Source organism: Malaya genurostris, chromosome 2, assembly GCF_030247185.1.
Source record: "Malaya genurostris strain Urasoe2022 chromosome 2, Malgen_1.1, whole genome shotgun sequence".
NCBI lineage: Eukaryota > Metazoa > Arthropoda > Insecta > Diptera > Culicidae > Malaya > Malaya genurostris.
In genome coordinates this window covers 288,907,822-288,927,671 of record NC_080571.1, presented here as the reverse complement: position 1 = coordinate 288,927,671, position 19,850 = coordinate 288,907,822, and the positions used below count along the sequence as shown (strand labels likewise).

General features: G+C 37.3%; 1 protein-coding gene across 2 annotated transcripts; it reads left to right on the top strand.

The window, feature by feature from the left end:
- Window positions 1–1,063: 1,063 nt before the first annotated feature.
- LOC131430484 (enolase) lies at window positions 1,064–19,201 on the top strand. Of its 2 annotated transcripts, none has more exons than XM_058595506.1 (3): window positions 1,064–1,221; window positions 17,247–17,520; window positions 17,761–19,201. In XM_058595506.1, exons 2-3 carry the CDS (start codon window positions 17,254–17,256, stop codon window positions 18,793–18,795), a joined length of 1,302 nt encoding a protein of 433 aa, XP_058451489.1. In that variant the 5' UTR covers window positions 1,064–1,221; window positions 17,247–17,253; the 3' UTR covers window positions 18,796–19,201. The 2 variants fall into 2 exon arrangements, with proteins under 2 accessions (XP_058451489.1, XP_058451488.1); XM_058595505.1 differs by lacking the exon at window positions 1,064–1,221 and adding an exon at window positions 16,941–17,097.
- Window positions 19,202–19,850: the final 649 nt, after the last annotated feature.

The window sequence follows — 19,850 nt, the reverse complement described above, 5'->3', positions numbered from 1 at the left end:
GATAGAAGAAAAAAAACCGGGTCTATTATTTTAATATTCTTCGATGGAAAGCGATTCTTTCAAATATTACGAAATTCTGAGAAATCGTATATCAGTTTCTCATGGAATTGCTGCATATAGATATTACGGGATCTTGACGAACTGACACGACTGGAAAATGACTCATGTAATAATTACATATTACAGCAACGTAATTGTATCTTTCATTATTATTATTATTATTATTATTATTATTATTATTATTATTATTATTATTATTATTATTATTATTATTATTATTATTATTATTATTATTATTATTATTATTATTATTATTATTATTATTATTATTATTATTATTATTATTATTATTATTATTATATATTGAAAATTCATAGCAACCAAAGCTTTACAGAAAAAATTTGCTCAGATTACATTATTCGCAATTGGTTTTTATAATTGACAATGAAGAATTTTATCCCATCTGACTTTATTCACATTGATTTTAAAGGTCAAAAGGGCCGATTTCAATGCGTAAATTCAACAGACAAAATATGGTCTAAAACATCCGAACAGACCTTACGCTTCGATGATGGTGGCTGAATAGCGGTTCTAGTAGAACTACTATGTAGCAATATTAGTTCAATATAAACGGTCCGGCACTGATGAGACGAGAGCGAAAATCGATGCAAATTTCAAGACTGAGTTAGAGAATTTCATATAACATTATTTGTGCAATTCTAGCGGAAATTGTAATTTTGATCCAATCGAAACTACTACGACATATCGCAATTGGAACGCGCTTGTTACACAGAAATAATGAAATAACGACCGAAATCGAATGCAAGCAGTTTATTAGCATCAATCGCGAGCAGTGAGTTCCTGACACCGTTCCTCACGGCTCACTCGTTAGTCATCAGCCGGCGTACGCGAGACAACAAACCTTCCCATGCCGGGTCCTGAGTGCAACCCTGCCCGAGTAACCTTGGGCAAGGTCGTAAACGCCTTTCGGTCGGCCAACGCATCGCCGGTTCGGCACTCTACGAAAAGGGACGATTTTGCGCATCATCCACCATCAGACGACCGACGACCGGTCGCGCTTTCGCTGTTCAGCTTTTTCAGCGCTTCTGTGGATCTGTGGATCTGTTCGGCGGCGAGCGAAAAATTCAATTCACCAGTTTGTCCAGTGAGCTCGCGCTGTGAGGTAGTGTGCATTCGGTTCTAGTGAGATACTGTGGAAAAGTAAGTGCTAATTTTCAGTTTAATTTTTATGGCTGTAGCTGTCTACTGCATTACGGAAGGGTTGTGTTTTTGCTGTTCTGTTGCTCTTATCAGTAAATGAAAACGACACGGATTGAGTGATTTCAGTGATAATGACGTACTTGCGTTAATCTAATTGTGATTTGTGTGTAGGACTAGGTGCATACCGAGGTGTAGACCGATCTATATTCTGAATATTTCTGCAAATAGCTTAACATCCTAGTGCATTTTACGACTATTCAATGTCAAACCAATGACTTTCGGCCTAGATTAAGTCACTGGCTACTAAGATGTGCTTATTTGTCGGCCTACTGCTCATTATCAGATAGCGATTTTTTTTCCATCGTTGCAAATGACACCGTGTGCGAAAAAAATGGTGGATCCCTCATGGAGTCCCTTTGGTTACATAAGGGATTTAGTTAAAATCGAGCACATCGGTAAACGATATGCGAAAGCTTCAAGAACACGGTTTCAGTCTTGCATTCGAAAGTGAATGCTGTTAAACTGGGTGTAGTGATGAACACTGGCCAAGTAGCATCATGATTCATGACCTCCAAAGGTATCTGGAGGTCAAACGGGGGACGTACTTACTCATATTTTTTTTTGGCTTTGGCTCGTGTTGAAGGTGATAGACAGGAGAATGAGAGTAGTGCCAGTGAAAGTTATCAATTTGAAGGAATATTGACAAGAATTTATGCATTTTGTGTAGTGTAGAAATTGTACTGAATCCTTAATGCTTCTTCCAGAATTCTTGTGTGATGAGTACATGTTTGATACCATTCCTCATTCGAGTTCATGTGTTTTTGAGGAACCTCATCGACAATGTTTTATGTACTAAAGAAACTAGTCTTTTTGAACGCAATTCACATAAAAACTTTCTTTCTTTTTACATTTCATTTTCGACTATGCAGTGAAAAACAGTTTTTGGCTCGGTCACAAAAGAAAATTTGGTTTCAGTCTAATTCTTCAATTTTCGCGACGAATAGTAAAACTAGCAATTGGATGAAATCTCCTCAAAAATTATGAGCTTGATCAAACGCGTATTATTTTCGATATTTCAAATTTTTCTTTCATATATATATTCTGTGCTTCAAAAACAACTATTTATTTATTTGCTTCGCCCAAGCGGATACACACAGAGAGGAAAAACAAATTAACGAAAACTCGAAAAAAAGTCTTTTAGGGGTTAACTTCACATAAACGTTTCGTAAACTTTATGTTTCGTCTTCGACTCGTCAGTGCATAACAGCTTATGTTGAACTGTAATGCTACCAAACAGTTCAACATAAAGCGCTAAATAGACAAAGTTTCTGCTACTTGCAGAACACTCTATTTGTTTACACCGAAGTGTAATCTAGGCCAGTATAGGCCGAAACACGTTTCAAGTGTTCTGCAAGTAGCAGAAACTTGATGTCTGCTTAGCGGTTTATGTTGAACTGTGTGGTAGCATAGCAGTTGAACATAAACTGTTATGCACTGATGAATCGAAGTCGAAACAAAAGGGTTCGAAGAAAAGTGTTCCGGAAAAAATGCCAAATTCAAGCATTCATAATATCAATCGAATTTCGTACAAAATTTGACAGAATATCAATAAATAAACTTGAATTGTCAAACGGATAATGACCAACGATTTCTATTTAATAGCATTTGTATAGTACAAAATAATCTCCCGGGGAATGGAAAAAAATATTTATTTTATGTCAAAGGATTCAGCAATTGAAGTACTACATTAAAACAAACCGATGAATTGTTCCAAACAAAACCATTTCATTTCAAGTTCGCACAATTTCACTTGAAAACTGATCATTTTTTGATAATCCACTAGTCAACTTAAACGTGTTCGAGCTTGAGTTGAACGTTTCGATGCTAGAAAATGCTGTGTTGATCTTCAGTCCTTCAAGAACAAAAAAGTGGGTAATATCAGAGACATAGCTGGATAAGTGAATACGAATAAAACTTCGCACTTCTGAATCTCTAAAACCATTCTCATAGGTAGATATATTGTGTGAGTTGTGCAAGGTTTCATTTCTTTACTTCCAGAATTATAACGGTGCACCTATACTTAAGTACGACACTTGTTCTAACACACAAAACAATAAGACAAGGCAAAAGAGAGTAAAAAATTGTTTGCCTGCAGAAGTACCACCAAACATTTTTGAAAACTATAGTTTTGAGTCATTTGTGATTATTCCATATTTCTTAAAATTTCGTCATAAATTGCTGATCATATTTTCGATAGCATGGAAAAAAATGTGTTGTTGGGTTAAGTGCAACAAGAGATATTCACGATTGAGTTGGGGAATGGGTAGCCAAAACCTGAGTCGTTCGGTTATCAATTCAATGTTCTCCAGTTAGAGGAATGAAAAAAGAGAAGACCTTTTCGATGGTGTTCTGCTAATTTCAACAGTTTTTGAATTTAAGATGGTCTTTAGATTAACCCATTATAACCCAGGTGTTCTCCAATTTAAGTCAAATGAAGTGATACCTTAAATTCCATCATAGTTTGTGCCAAAGAGCTTGGGAAACGTGAAATTGCTATTTAAAATGTTTTATAATTGGAATTACCCTACGTATGAAATTTCATACGCTGGGTCAATGCAGTATCAAATGAAAATATCAAAGGTTTTTTGCGCAATATTTTTTTAAACTGTTTTATTCTTGAAGAAATATTACTGAGATAATAAAATTTAATTCAATTTAATTTATGGTACCGGTAGAAACACTCTGAGGGATGAAGACCTACATCACATTTCAAACAAATAAACGTGGTACATTTGCTACAGAATGCACACCGTCGTTGTGTTTTTTTCGTATTAGTATTGATCAAATGTTTCATTCCGTCCAATCTACCTTCTGAAGACTTTGAATGCCTGGGTTTAATCTGCATAAGCTCAACTCTGTTTGGATTAATGTCAGTAAGAAGTCCTTCGCAAACAGCTCTAGTGAAGCCCAGTAAAGGTTCTTTTTCGTGAATCTTTCTATAGATGTGCCAAAGATTTACGACACCATCATTCAGCATGAAACGGAAATGAGGCCAATACCACTTTTTATTACGAATGGTAGATAGATCGGTAAAGTCCTCGTTGAGCGTCGAAAAGATCTACTCCTCCCATCCCTTTGTTATACATTTTGCAAAGATGGGGTAGTGATACTGTCCCTTTTTTCTTTTCGGATGAGATGTATCTAACACATGTGCTACCACGCAGGACAATGGTGTCATCTTTTACGTTAGTAGCCATATTCACAATATTATTGTCATTTCATCGAATAATGGTGATATTTGCCTGGCTATCGCGCACAATGTCATATGATCCTCTAGTCTGCTTTTTGAGAGAATCCAACGGTGCCTTCTCAATTCGGTTATTTCGAATGGTTCCAATAATATTTATGTTTCTTCTTGCAAAATCGTCTAATAAAGTCAAGCTGGTAAAAAAATTGTCGATGTATATGAATTTTCCGTTTTTAATAATTCGATTACTCAAGTCAGTTACAACTTTGTATCCCAACGGTTCCCCAGGCTTGCGATCAGTTTTGCCTACAAAATATTTTCATCAAACTTACGATCAAAATGAAACATTTATTAGAATTATTTACCTTGGTATGGGATGAACTTGATGAGGTAGTCTGATTTTGTACAATTTGTCAGATCCAACGTCAAGCAAATTGTTGTTGAAATGCAAATATTTTTAAATGAGATCGAATTTATTCCTCGGCATTGTATTAGCAATCAGCATGTTGTATGTATCTTTTGATTCACAAAAATTACGTTTACTAGGAACTTTAACTTATCCGGAAACGAGCAAAATGCCTAGAAATTTGTACATTTCGGATATGGTTACATGGAATCGTGAATCTCCTTTTTGCAACCGGTGACCATTTATATTTATAGCAAGAACAATGGCCGCATTCGTATTACAAGTCAATTTAAGTTTTTTCCAATGTCTATTTTTTTGCTTCTTGCTTGTGCTTTGGGGATGTTGCTTTTCACAGAAAACTTTGCACTCGACATTCACGCGTTCGCCAAATCTTTAAAGGACCCTTATCCGTGACACTATTTCCTGCATCTACGTCACTTTCCAATCCTGTATTCGGAGGCACAATAACGAAATCAATTTGGTTTTCAGATGATAATAGATTTTCGAAAGATTCTTCATCTAAATCTATTAGAAAATTGTACAGCTCCTCCGGTTCATCTGGCAAAAGATATTTCTTGTAAAAAAATAATATCGTATCATCCCACCGTATGAAATTTCATACATTCAAATGTTAACCCAAAAATTTATAATGTTTCACATATTTCTTCGGATTTTGTTATGGATATAACTATTTTTGTATTTCTGGCAACATTTTGTCACAAGATGTAAACAATAAAAGTAAATTCAAACAACAAATTCAATGAAATATGTGGCTTACTTTTTTGTTGTGATCTTCACCAACTTCACAAGGGTAGAAACACTAAAAAATGTCAAAAAAATGACAACTGTTTTAACACACGAAGAAATTGAAAGTGTAATTTTTCTTCTGGCATAGAGTTGAAGCTGATACCCACTTGTACGCGGCGGGCAGATTTCCTCCCAGACGGTTGGCTATTTTTTTTTCATAAATACGTTTATTTCATAGGCAATATACATAAGTTTTTCTTCGCCGTGGCATCTACAATACACAGTACTTTAAACCTAATACATTTCGAATATCCTATTAGTATGTTGGTATTCATTAGTGAATCTAAACACTGTTTTTATCAAGCGAGTTGCTATTATAAATTACATTAAATGAAATACATTTATTTTGTACATGATCTTATAACTATTTCAGGTTTGTTTGTATCAGTTCATCACTTTTATTTAATACAAGATAGCTGGCTATTGGTTGAACTCATGGAAGAGAAAACAATCTAACATAAAATAAAATTTAAATTGGAACTCCAATGGACTTAATGAAATAATAAAGAAGTTTCATGTAAGGAACGTCACGACAGACGGTTGGCTATGTCTGCCAGCCATTTTTGTCGGAATTCTACCTGAATTCCGGCAAAAGTCTGGCAACAATGCAACAACCGTTTCCGGCAGAGAATTTCGCCTAGCGGTTATAAACGGTTCTTTTCTGTCGGATGCTTGCCATACAAGATTGGCGGAACCGTTTTGAATCGGTTCTACATTTTAAGCGTCTTGGTTTTATTTTAATGTGGAACACATTTTTGTTTTCTATATAGGGGTGCAAATTAGAAACCCAAGAAAAATACACGTAGAAATGTGGTCAGGTTTTGAACAATTACAGCTCAGTCAATTTTGTATCAATTATTAATATTATGTCACCATTTGATTGGAAATATTTCTACGTATTGATTTGAATGTTCATAGCCATGTTTTTTTTAAATTGTATATCATTGAAATGTTGATTAATAGCTAGCAGTGTCCTATTTTGTTTGCAATAAATCTCCGGCATACCGGATTTCTCTGCCATAGACGACGGTTTTGAAGGAGTAGGCGATATATCAAAGGGAAAGCATCGCTCTGATTGGTCAATCGATGCAAGCTGTTGGAAGTACGCGAATCAATAAATAGAAGCGAAATTATAGCTAACGTTTCAGTCCTACTCGTAGCATGCTAGAGATAGGTTGTTGCTAGACAGCAAGAAAAAGAGAGATAAAACGATTTGAAGCTTTAATTGGTATGCTCTGATCTTGTGTCATGCAAGATCGGATGAAATTCCATGTTATTGACAATTACCCCATGAAATTGACAATTACCCCAGGGTAAATTTTGAGTGCATAAGATTAATTTATATAAGATGAACTCGATTGATAATGAGAAAAAGTTTATCGCTTCAACCAAAATCACAGAATGGTAGTAATGGTACAGAAACGCTATAAAAATAACTGCTTGCATACAAAACTTGAACACAAGCTTGGCAAAGAGAAGCTTAAATATCGATATCCGTATCGCAAGCGTATGCAAACATATAATTGCATACATTTGGGCTATTGATGTAATTTCGTCGGCTACAAAACAAATACAAATCACGACAATTAGAGTCTATATTCTGGGTTTGCGTGTTCGGTGTTGATTCCTTATAAAGATCAATCTAAGCAGACTCTCGTGCATTTGCGGATTCAAAAGTGTGGGGCTGATCCTTGTAATTTTTTCAATAAAAGATACATATAAAAGGCAATAAGTTATTGCCCTTCATATACCTATACTAATCATGAAAAATGTTTTTGCCAATAACATTGCTTTCTCACTACCAAACATACCCATATTTCAATCTCATTTACCTCGTCTCAAGAATCGTTTTTTGTACGTACATGCGGGATTGATGAATATCAAATGAAGTCGAATAAAAAAAAGAAAAAAGAAAGAGGAGGGAAATAAATAAAACACGTACGGCGAGATAATGACGCAATTTCGCCTGGACAATTTTGACAGCAGTCGGAATGCAGCCAGCCTTCTGACGGTTGCCAGAATTCCTCACAAGCGGGTAGCTAGTCAAATTCCGCAGCAAACATAAATTGAAAATAGGTATTTTTGCGTTTGAAATTTCATACGCTAGGACATAATGGGTTAATTATCTTTAGGTTTTAGTTTAATTAATTTAAGTTCTATATGGAAGATCTATAATAGAGCAGAAACTGTAACAAACGTATCCCCAGCAAGCCGTTCTAGTTTTATTTATTCGACCAGTTCTTCTGTCAAATTTAAAACTGGTCTACGATGCCGTTCTATTTTTTGCATATTTGAAACACGAGTAAAACACTGCTTGGGCTGCCAGTTTTCCTTGTTATAAAATTCAGATTTAAATTTTGTAACTGGCATAAATTATGCATCTAGAACTAGAACACTACTGAATATGCTCTAAGGCTTGCATGAAAAATGAATTTTCCGTTGAAAAAGTCACCCATGCTTGCTAGATCATCGATATGTTTTTGACGCATAACGAGTTGCATAAGTGTTTGGCCGTCGAACAAAAGAATCCTAGATCGTCGAAAAAATCGTTTAGCGCACAAAGAGTAGTTTTGTGTTGGAGATTCCACATGTATGCTTGATCTATGTGATTCGTCATCGCAAACCACGTGCTCTACAGCAATATTTAAGTTATTGCATGCCAACGGACCTTATAGCGGAATGCTAACCGTATAAAGCGCTATTCACACTAGGCCGTGACGTATCCGGAACGGGACTGGACCGGATCCCGTCCGGGTTATGCTTCAAATTTGTTTAATGCAGCTCCATGTGAATATTCTCACTAGACCGTGTCGTACCCGTGTCTGTATCGACACACGTCTGAAGCACGGTCAAAGCATGCGTTGATTCAAAGTTACTATTGGCAGGTACTTGAATTGTCACCTGCTTTCCATCCAAGGCTCCAAGACAAAACGGGAAATTCCACAAAAATCGTTAGCAATCTTCTTCCACATTTTCTCTGTTGGTTTCGGTATTGCATCGTCGATTAATTTTTCGGTAATTACACGACATATCTCGTGAACGATCTGGTAGACAGCCCCAAGCCTGTAACTAAATGCTATGGGTTTTTTGCGTATCTCGTGTTGCTAAATATCTGAAATCATGAGACGAACACAAACTATAAGTCATCTCAATGATCGTTATACAATTTTTGTTTGGAGTTTTGTTGACATTTACAAAGAAATCTTGTTAACAAATCAATGAAAATATCTTAAACAAACTGCCAGCCTCTCTCGGAGAGTCACTGCTAATCGGAATGTAGTGTCATGCTATTTAAGACACGGATGAATTTTACTCAACAGCGTGTTGAAACAGGCTTCTGACATTCGGAAATATTCCTTGATCTCGTCATTCAAAAACTGCTTATATAAGGTGGTGAATTCACCCTCAACTGCTTTTTTTCGCCAAAGTTCGTGCATCCAAATTTTCTTTTTGTTTTTAAATAGCTGATTATCTTCGTCATTCAGAGCAATTGCAATTACGACTAATTCTTCGTTGGAAAAATGTGTCATTTTCGAGAGGAACAGAAAAACATCAAATGCAACGATTGTGTTTGTTACTAATAGCAACGGCAGCGACACGGAAAGTGCACGGTATGATGAGAATATTCTACAAATAAATTCCCGCACGTTGTGATCCCGATCCGAATACTTCACGGCCTAGTGTGAATAGTGTGATTGTATTGATCGTAACATCGATTAAGCACAGCTTTGTTTTGGCACCAGACTGGTGATGAAAGACTCCAATTCCTGATTCCTGGGTCAGAGTCGCCCTTGAAAATCATGTCATTTGCAACGTCAACGTGGTCCTTTTTTGCTAGAAATTCAGGTCTTTCGGCACCAGCTTGTCAGTGACACGTCTGAGACCCTAATCATAAACCAAAATGTCTTGAACGAATGCAAAAGCAATGTCCAACTCCTCTGCCATCTCTTCAATAGTCAATTTGCGGTCTACGGTTATCCATTTTTTGGTTTTGTTGATGTTTTCGTCAGTTTTCAATGTCAATGGCCTACCGCTTCTCTCGTCATCATTCACAGACTCACGGCCACTTCTGAAACATTCATGCCACTGATAAACGACTGTTTTCTTCAGAGTATCGTTGCCGAAACACTCTTCTAACATTTGCAATGTCGTCGCACCATTTAAACCGTATTTAACGCAAAATTGAATGCAAACCCGTTGTTGCAAATTCAATTCCATTTTGAAAATTGTACAAAATCGATAACACGCACAATCACAGATGTACTGAATACAGCGCAAATTTTACAAATGTCCAGGTATCAAGCTGAAAATTTGATAGAATATCAATGACAGATGTGGCAACCTAAAAACTATAAAAAATCTAATCGGGTGACTGAGGGCGCCACATGGTGGTGATTCAAGGAACTTTTTGATCAAGGTAGTATTTTCGATAAACTACAAGTTATGTTATTGGAGGAGAATCGACCCAAACATTTCGTGCAAGCTAAACCGTGGAACGATTGTGTTACTGATTGTTTATTTATATTGCAATCAGCTAATTTTGAAGTTCAGATTTTGATCTCATCAAGATGTCGTCGTGACAGTGAGCCAGCTTTTTCTCACTCAATTCTGATTGGTTTTTTGAACCACCAGCAGGGTTGCCACGTAAACAGATTAATCTGAACGTTTAGGGGTTTTTGGTTTGTATGTAAAGTACATAGGGTAACGGCTCCCTATTTCATCTGAGCTCCTATTTCCATCTCATCCCTTCACCTCATTACTTTGAACATGAATAATATTTTACAACCTACCTGAACCAAACTGTGAAATGTTTTAAAATGATTATAAAAGCTATTGTCACACTTTTCCATTGAAAGAAATGGTTTTAAATTCGTCGGTGATCGTTTTTTCATTTAAAATAAACTCACTTTTCAATTTAGGACACATTTTCGTCTCAAGATTTACAGTTCGTCATGTTTCTGAATATCTACTAATCGATTCGTCTCAAAACATGATCACTTTTCCACACAATTACACTACCATTGAATGCTGGATGACTTCATAATTAGTAATGTTCACTTGCTACTTGTTTAATTAACGATTTAATACTTCAAAAACTACCCGACAAACAATAAAAGTCTTTAAAAATATGAGATGAAAGTTTTTCACTTAGTTCACTTGATTGCGCTTTGTTTTCATCTCATTTGGTTTCGCAAAGTTGCCAAGTTATCTCATAATGTTACAAAACAAAAATTGTTTTTCTTCTTCAAAATCTCATCAAAAAGTATGTTTTTTGGTATCCGTGACATTAGTTTAATTATATTATTGATATTACTATTTCAATAAAACTGTTTCAGCTTCGAATATTACCAGAAAGAACGTGTTAAATACTAATGAAATAACCATTGTGGCAAATCTAGTAGCACTGGTTTCATTCCGCTATACGTCAACATAACGCTGTGAAGTGTGTGTGTTTCATCGGCTGTGCACAGAGATGCCAGATATTTTCATAGAAAATATGTATTACGTTGCATAGAAACTCTATATCTGGTCTATCTGTTTTCACTAATAAAATGATGTTAAATCTGTTTTCACTAATAAAATCTGTTAACATCATTTTATTAGTGAAAACAGATAGACCAGGTATAGACTTTCTATGCAACGTAATACATATTATATGAAAATATCTGGCTTCAAATAGTTCAAATTGGTTCCAAATTTTAATATAAATGTTTGTCAGTGTTCATAATCAATTATCTACATAAAAGATTTCCACTTTAACATGTGATTTGTCCGTTGATTAATAAACTTTTAAAGAATCACTGCAATCAAATACTAACAGATACTCAGAGAGAAAAGTCTAATTTTTTACTTCTTTCTTTCTATGAACCTGTACAAATCTGTATTAAATTTAGGAAATCTTTACAAAATCGGTACTTTGATTTAAACCAGTATGCGAACGCAAAAATCTATACAATACATATAAATCTGTATAAATGGCATCTCTGGCTCTACACTTTGTTTTAAGAAAGGCTAATGAATAAATAGTAACAATCACAGTTTTGTTTTTATTTAAAGTTCACCAGTTTAACTTTTCAGAAAAATTTTAAATTTAAAGCGAAAGCTAACAGAAACGACTGAAAAATTTTTAAACGTTGAAATGATTTCAAACTGGTTCTAAAAATATCGTATATTGTCTCATAGTTGGCATTAGGCCGTTTTCAAGAAGAATTCTGACATTTTGAACCTGATAGTGTAATAGTGGAATATTTCGTTTTGATTGCTGTCGCCTTTGCTAATTTATAGGATGAATAAAGGATCAACGATAGGATGGATAAAAATCCATTGAGTTGAAATTAGGAGCGGAGTAGTGAACACATCATAAGTGTTTTTTGCTGTTTTATGAACATTATTTTAATTTCCAAGGAATGTGAATCAAATCTCAATGTGGAGCAAGGCGAATGAAGCAGTAATATGAAATAGTTATAGTGATTTTAGTGGCTAAATCGAGGTTTGAAGGCGACGTCCTTGCAAATGAGATGAAATAGGGAGCCCTTACACTATTTAGTTTCGATTTCTTCGTGTTTCGCCTACGGCTCATTAGTGCTTAAAGCGTCTCCGCCATCTCCGCGTAACAGTTCAACTTGAACCGCGAAGCAGACGCAAAATCCACACTATTTATGTGACCCTTTAAGGATATGACACTAGGTGCTATATTCTATCTGACGTCACGGACGAAAACATGTGACGACCGACTAAATTTATAACCGAAATTCTGTACATAGAAATTACAGATTTTAGGGCAGAAATACTGATTTTACAGATAGAATTTCGTTGTGTTTCGTTTTCAACGAATATTTTTGATCCCCCGATACAGATTTACAGATTTTTCTCCTGAAAAGTACAGGTTTAAATTTGACAACCCTGACCACCGGTTTGAGGCGCAATTCATTCGGGATCTGATTTCATACAGAATTTTGCCTAGAATTCTGAATGAAAATTCCTTGCCCATTCGAATTTGATTCGGTTATTCTGGCCGGTATTTGTTTCGATTCATTTGGTAACTTTAGCAATTAATAGAACAGTTTCACCAGGTTTTTGAAACTTATAATACACTACAGTTTTCCGATTCTACAAAACATAGAGCCTTCTTGTCGAATCGATCTGGTTTTTCAGTCGTTGTTGATGTTTGTCTCGGATTAACTCATGATTTTTCTCTATTTAGGATTCTCAAAATAAATTAATTTTTCATCGTCAGCAACAATTCGATGCAAATGAAGATTTTGTCGTGTCTTTGAAGAAAACTTACACAAGTGTTTTTTCCGGTTTTCCATTTCAATTTATTGAAATCATGTGGCACCGATTTTTCAAATTTATGGAGCTTTGAAACGGTCAGAGATTGCTTGTGGTGTAAAATTTAACATTACAATATTGCTTGCCATTTGGCGTCTTGAAATCTTTTGTGATAGTTTTCCACGTTCTTCATTTCTTACATCAAAATCATTACATTTGAACTGTTTAAACCATCTTTTGCATGGTATTTCTGATAATCCAGCGCTTTTCTTCGAATGGAAATAACAAAATTATTGCTTTCCACAAATCATTACTGGCTGGGTCAAATTTCAACATTTTTAGCACGTATCTTAACGCTCACTTCATACCGGTATACATCGTAAAAGTAAATGAAACTAATAAAATAATAACAATACCAGGTGTTTTTGTCCCGGGTTGGCGGTTCAATGCATAAGGCACTGGTCTTACAAACCAGTTGTCGTGTGTTCGAGCCCCGACCTGAAGGATTCGTAGTGTCAATAGAATCGTAGCACCAGCCATGCAATGGTTCTGTACACTCTGAATCGGCTGCGAAGTCTGTTGAAACAGAAGGACAAATTCCACTACAGGAATGTAATACCAATGCTTTTTCAGGTGTTTTAATCAATAATGCGGTATTATTTTATCTCAAGAGATGGCTCGGCAAATGGGGATTAGTCTACCGTCAGAATTATTGCGTAATTTTTTCGCAATAACACCACATTCTTAAAAACCATCATAGTTTTTAGTGTCATGTACAGTTGGTGAAGTGAACAAATCAAAACACTTGCCAAGTAAAGAGCATTTACGGGAAGTGTGGACCGGATTCAGTACTTTGTATGGAAAAAGTGCTGTTGAATTCCATCGAATTCTCGTTGAAGTTTACCGGGAATATGGTCCAACCGAGCTTACTTGTGAACGTTGGTTTGCATGATTAAAAGTGGGGGTTGCAGATCGCATATGTCAGCTCGAAAATGTCGAAATATTCAAGCTCAAAAAAGGCGGGTGGATAATGTTAGAGACATAACTGGATGTCGTGAATACGAAAACAACTGACATGTTCCTTAACACTTCCGAATAAATCGATTAGTTGATCAATTGTATGAATTATGCAAGCATTCTCCTTTTTCACATTTTTCGCAAAAACAAAGAAGACTTGATCTCGATTACAGGGTTCGGCACTCGAAGTGTAACCAATTAAAAAGGCCATAAATTCAGTTTGGAAAATTACTTTTACTTAGTTCAAAGTACAAAATGTGTAAAAATAATACAAAATTCAGAATCAATTCACTTTTGCTCGATATGACCACCTTTTGCCTTGACTTGATGACTTGAGAGAGCGAAGGAGTAGCTTCGTTTTGCCGAAAGCGGTCAATTTCCGAACATTGTATTTTCTGACGAGAAAATTTTTCCAATTGAGCAATTCGTAAACTCTCAAAACGATAGGGTTTACTTGACCGACCGTTCATACGAGAATTTGAGTCATCGATTGGCCACCAGGAGGCAGCACCCGCAACAGATAATGGTTTGGGCCGCTGTAACCGCAGATGAGCGCTCTCCAAACGTTTTCATCGAGCCTGGCGTCAAGGTAAATGCGACATATTATCGGGAAAGTATTCTGGAGGTTGCTTTGAAGCCGTGGGCAGACAAACATTTCGGTGGCAGACCATGGACGTTTCAGCAGGACTCGGCACCGTCTCACAAAGCTCGAGTGAACCAAGAATGGCTGAAAAACAACGTTCCGAACTTCATCACGTCCACACAATGGCTCTCGAATTCACCAGATGCGAATCCAATGGATTATTCTCTTTGGGCCATTTTGGAGAGCAAAGTCCGAACTAAAAGATACACCAGTCTCGAGGCGCTGAAAAAAGTTATTGTCCGCGAGTGGGCCAAAATACCTGCAAGTCACATTCGTGCAAACGAAGCAACTCCTTCGCTCTCTCAAGTCATCAAGTCAAGGCAAAATGTGGTCATATCGAGCAAAAGTGAATTGATTCTGAATTTTGTATTATTTTTACACATTTTGTACTTTGAATTAAGTAAAAGTAATTTTCCAAACTGATTTTATGGCCTTTTTAATTGGTTACACTTCGAGTGCCGGACCCTGTACTGTAAAATTCACACAGCGAAAAGTGCACAAATCTAATCAAACTGTTCTAGATTTGCACTAGAGCTGAAGATATTTACCTTCGATTTGTTAAGAAGAAATCCTAATAGTTCTTTAGAAAACTTTTAGAGCCATTAGAACGGCTGATTTTGTGTGATGTTCCCCACCGTTGTCCTCTCGTCGTTGTTTTTTCACGAATGCAAACGACTAGCAGCTGTGACGTAATCGCTCTTGTCGGAAGTGAAACTAGCTTTGCAAACGACACACAATACATCTGCTCGCAGCGGCGATAGAATCCAAACTGATCCAATTTTTGTTAAGGGGTTTCTTTCTACGTGATTTTGTTTGTTTGGGCGGTCCTAACGGCTATAAAAATAGCCGCATGCAGAATTTTAATTTCGATTATTTTATTTCGGATTTGCATTTCATTGAAAGAAACTATCAGGATGCTGTACGGGATTCATTCCTGCCTTTTAGAAGGACCAAATTGTGGAACTCACTACGATATTAAGCACTGTTCGGAACATTTTCCTCGAACGATTTGTTGAACAGCAGCAGATATTTTGTTCTCTTTCTCAAAACGCGTTCTGATTGGCTGGTGTTGACATGGGTCAAATGAGACAGGTTTTTCAATAGTGTACTATTGAAATACTTCAATGCTGGTGCTATACACGTTTAAGTTGGAAAAATTTCGATTCTATTGATAGATTATATAAATCCTTTCACAGATCACTGAGCTATGAGCTTTAGAAATACGAGAAAGGTAAACGTGCCTCATGAATTATCCTCTTTGATACTCGTTTATACCAAACATTTCAGAAAAGTTTAATTTTGAAAAATTTTGAAATTGTGTCACACAACTGAAATTTTTATCATAAAATTGTGATTATATTTCCGATGGAATGTAGCAATAATTATGTTGATATGTTAGATACAACAAGAGATATTCACGATCAAAAACTTATCACTCTCTCAGAGGGTAAGTTTTGAAAAGGCGCCCCATAGTAAAGTAAGTCGTATTCACGACAAAACAAACGGCGGGAGAGTTAAACATTAGTTGCCAAGCCCATTCTGATCATCTACTCGTCATGCGAAAGAGTCAGAAGGTGAAAAAATGGTTTCCTCATGAGCTGAATGATAGACAGTGAAAAACGTTCAGTGAAATTTGTGAAATTTTCTCGCCATGACAAAAAGGGTTTCCTTCTCCGGATCGTGGCGAAAGATGGGAAATAAATTTACTTTGAGAATTTCAAGCGCAGAAAGCTTCGATAAGAAAAGCCCACAGCTTCGATAAGAAAACGATGCTGTGCATTTCGTGGGATCAAAGGTGACTCGGACCACAAGCATCTCAAACCAGGGGATACTGCAAATACTAATCTTTATCGACGTCAGATGATGAAATTAAATCAAGCATTGCTAAAAAAACGACCAGAATTCTGCTAAAGACATGAGAAAGTCAAATTGCAGCACACACAGCCAAAGGCGACAAGAGCATCATTTCTGAGCTCAGATGGGATCTTTTGCCCAACGCGCCTTATTCCTTCGACTTGGCCCCATCCGTTTATCGTTTGCTTTCTTTGAGTAGCACTTCATTAGTTATAGTTGTACGACTGGATCGCTTCAAAAGATTAACTGGTCTTTCGAGGTAGTATTCGTTAGAAGGAGGAAAGATCGAACAAAAGTCCCTAGCTTTGAATAAAGTTACCTGTATTTTTATTCAAAAAATTTCTTAAAAATAACTGGCACACCTGACAACCATGACTTAGTGCAATGAAATACTTTTCGTATTTAACGTAAAATTTCATAGCCAGCGTGGCAAAGCGCACTTGTTTATAAATTTTCGACATATTAACACTTGATAGAATCGATCAATCGTAGGAGAATCGTGTCATAACATAGATTAATCAAGTTGTCAGCCACAAGCAAAATACATCATTGCACTTGACCTGCTGTTGCTGATAAAACGTAAACCGGAAAATTACTGGCCACCAATCAACTAATGATTCGCAGTATTATGTAAGCAAAAACCATACTGACGTAGATAGAGCTACCACGAAAAAAAAACAAAACTAACAGAACTTTCATCAAATATAAGAGCGTCAACATTACTGATAAGACTGATCAGTTACTGACGTTGTTGTTTTTTTCTCCTCGTCACTTTTCAGATCCAAGATGCCATTCAAGAGTATTAAGGCCCGTCAGATCTTCGACTCGCGTGGTAACCCAACCGTCGAGGTCGATCTGATCACCGATCTGGGTCTGTTCCGGGCTGCCGTACCGTCGGGTGCTTCGACCGGTGTCCACGAGGCACTGGAACTGCGCGACAACGTCAAGGCCGACTGGCACGGAAAGGGCGTCTTGAAGGCTGTTGATAACATCAACAAAGTGATCGCTCCGGCGGTCATGTCATCGGGTCTCTGCGTTACCCAGCAGAAGGAGGTAAGCATTCCTAAGTAGTGAAGCAATTGTAATCTATTGACTACTGATTGGCGATCAGGTTCGTTCGCGTGCGTCCTAATAATAGACTTTCCGCCGGCTCCGGTCGGAAGGTTATTTTTACTTTCTCTGTCCTGTGATTGCGCAATTAGATGTCGATGACATCGCGACTTTTTGTTTGTTTGTCGCAATCGCAAATGCCGGTAGCTATTGACGGATGAACATTTTTTTCCCTCTTTTTAGCTTGATGAGTTGATGCTGAAGTTGGATGGTACAGAGAACAAGTCCAAGCTGGGCGCAAATGCCATCCTCGGTGTCTCGCTGGCCGTCTGTAAGGCTGGAGCAGCTAAGAAAGGTATTCCTCTGTACAAACACATCGCCGAACTGTCTGGAAATGGTAACATTATCCTGCCCGTGCCGGCCTTCAACGTCATCAACGGTGGCAGTCACGCCGGTAACAAGCTGGCCATGCAGGAGTTCATGATTCTGCCGACCGGTGCTTCGTCGTTCACGGAAGCTATGAAAATCGGTACCGAGGTGTATCACCATTTGAAGAACGTCATCAAGGCCAAGTTCGGTCTGGATGCTACCGCCGTCGGTGATGAGGGTGGTTTCGCCCCCAACATTCTGGAGAACAAAGAAGCGTTGAATCTGATTCAGGATGCTATCGCAAAGGCTGGATATACCGGAAAGGTTGAAATTGGTATGGATGTTGCTGCTTCCGAGTTTCACAAGGACGGAAAGTACGATCTGGACTTCAAGAACCCCAACTCGGACAAGAGCGCTTGGCTAACTCCGGACTCCCTGGAGGAACTGTACCAGGGCTTCATCAAGGGTTTCCCGATCGTCAGTATTGAGGATCCCTTCGACCAGGATCACTGGGATGCCTGGTCCAAGATCACCGCCAACACCAGCATTCAAATCGTGGGTGACGATTTGACTGTGACCAACCCGAAGCGTATTGCCACTGCCGTGGAGAAGAAGGCTTGCAACTGTTTGCTGCTGAAGGTCAACCAAATCGGTTCCGTGACCGAGTCTATCAATGCACACTTGCTGGCCAAGAAGAACGGATGGGGAACCATGGTGTCGCATCGTTCCGGTGAAACCGAGGATACCTTCATTGCCGATCTGGTCGTTGGTCTGAGCACTGGACAAATCAAGACCGGTGCTCCGTGCCGATCGGAGCGTCTCGCTAAGTACAACCAGATTCTGCGCATCGAAGAGGAGCTCGGTGCCGACGCCAAGTTCGCTGGCAAGAACTTCCGTCACCCACAATAAACATCCTTCGTAACTATACTAAGCTGGAAAACTTAGAACATACCATTTGCGCGTGTAGTTTGTAGCGTCTATCTCTCTCTAACTCTCATGAAATGAGAGTTACTAAAATGATCTGTTGCACATTAAAAGAAAAACGAAGATCAAAAAATAAACAACGTTCAATAGATACGTAGTATGTGTGCACACGCTCGTTCGAGACATTAGCGATGATTTGAAAAGTCGTACAACTAATATCTATCCAAATACCTCCCTTATTGAAATGAAAATTCAGAAAAACCGTACAAACAGCACCATCAGGAGGAATTTACCGAAATTTAATACAGATTGTTACTGTTAAATTAACGATACTGAGTTAAGAGTAAGAATGAAATACATGATTATTGGTAATAAATACACAACAAATAAATGAGCGTGTTTGAGTACAAATGTGTATCACATTTCACTACATCAAATGTTGTCATTCCACTTTATCAGTTATTCTTAAAGGGTGATTCAAGCCAAACTTCAAACGAATTGACAGTTGTATATTGGGCTAGATTTTGCTTCAAAATAGAAACTGTAATAAAATATGTTTTTAATTTGTCAATCATGGTTCGGTCTTGCGGATCGATAAAAATTAAAACACGGAGAACATTTTGGGTAAATTTAGATAATAATTCTAGGTAATTGCTATTTTCGCAAAGGCTTTTCCAGCAGTATTTGATAGCCACGTAGAAGTTCAACATCAACCGCTAAGCAGACGTAAAGTTTCTGTTGCAGAAAAAAGTTCTTTCGTCTACAGACTGCGTGATTATAGCTTCTGGATTTTCATGACCTCCGTGTCCCAACTATACACTGTGGTTCAGCCGTTAGATAAATAAAAATTCTCACCACATCTTTGAAAGGTAAGTGCAAACTGTAGCAGGACAAAGGTGCTGGAAAAATTCTTCAAGTTTCGTCTTCAACTCTTCAAGGATGAGCAGTTCAAAATGAACGTACAATGCAACTTTGTAATTCAACTTGAAGCATAACTGAAACGTTGTGTCGAATGAAAATAGTTTTTGTTGTTCATAAAT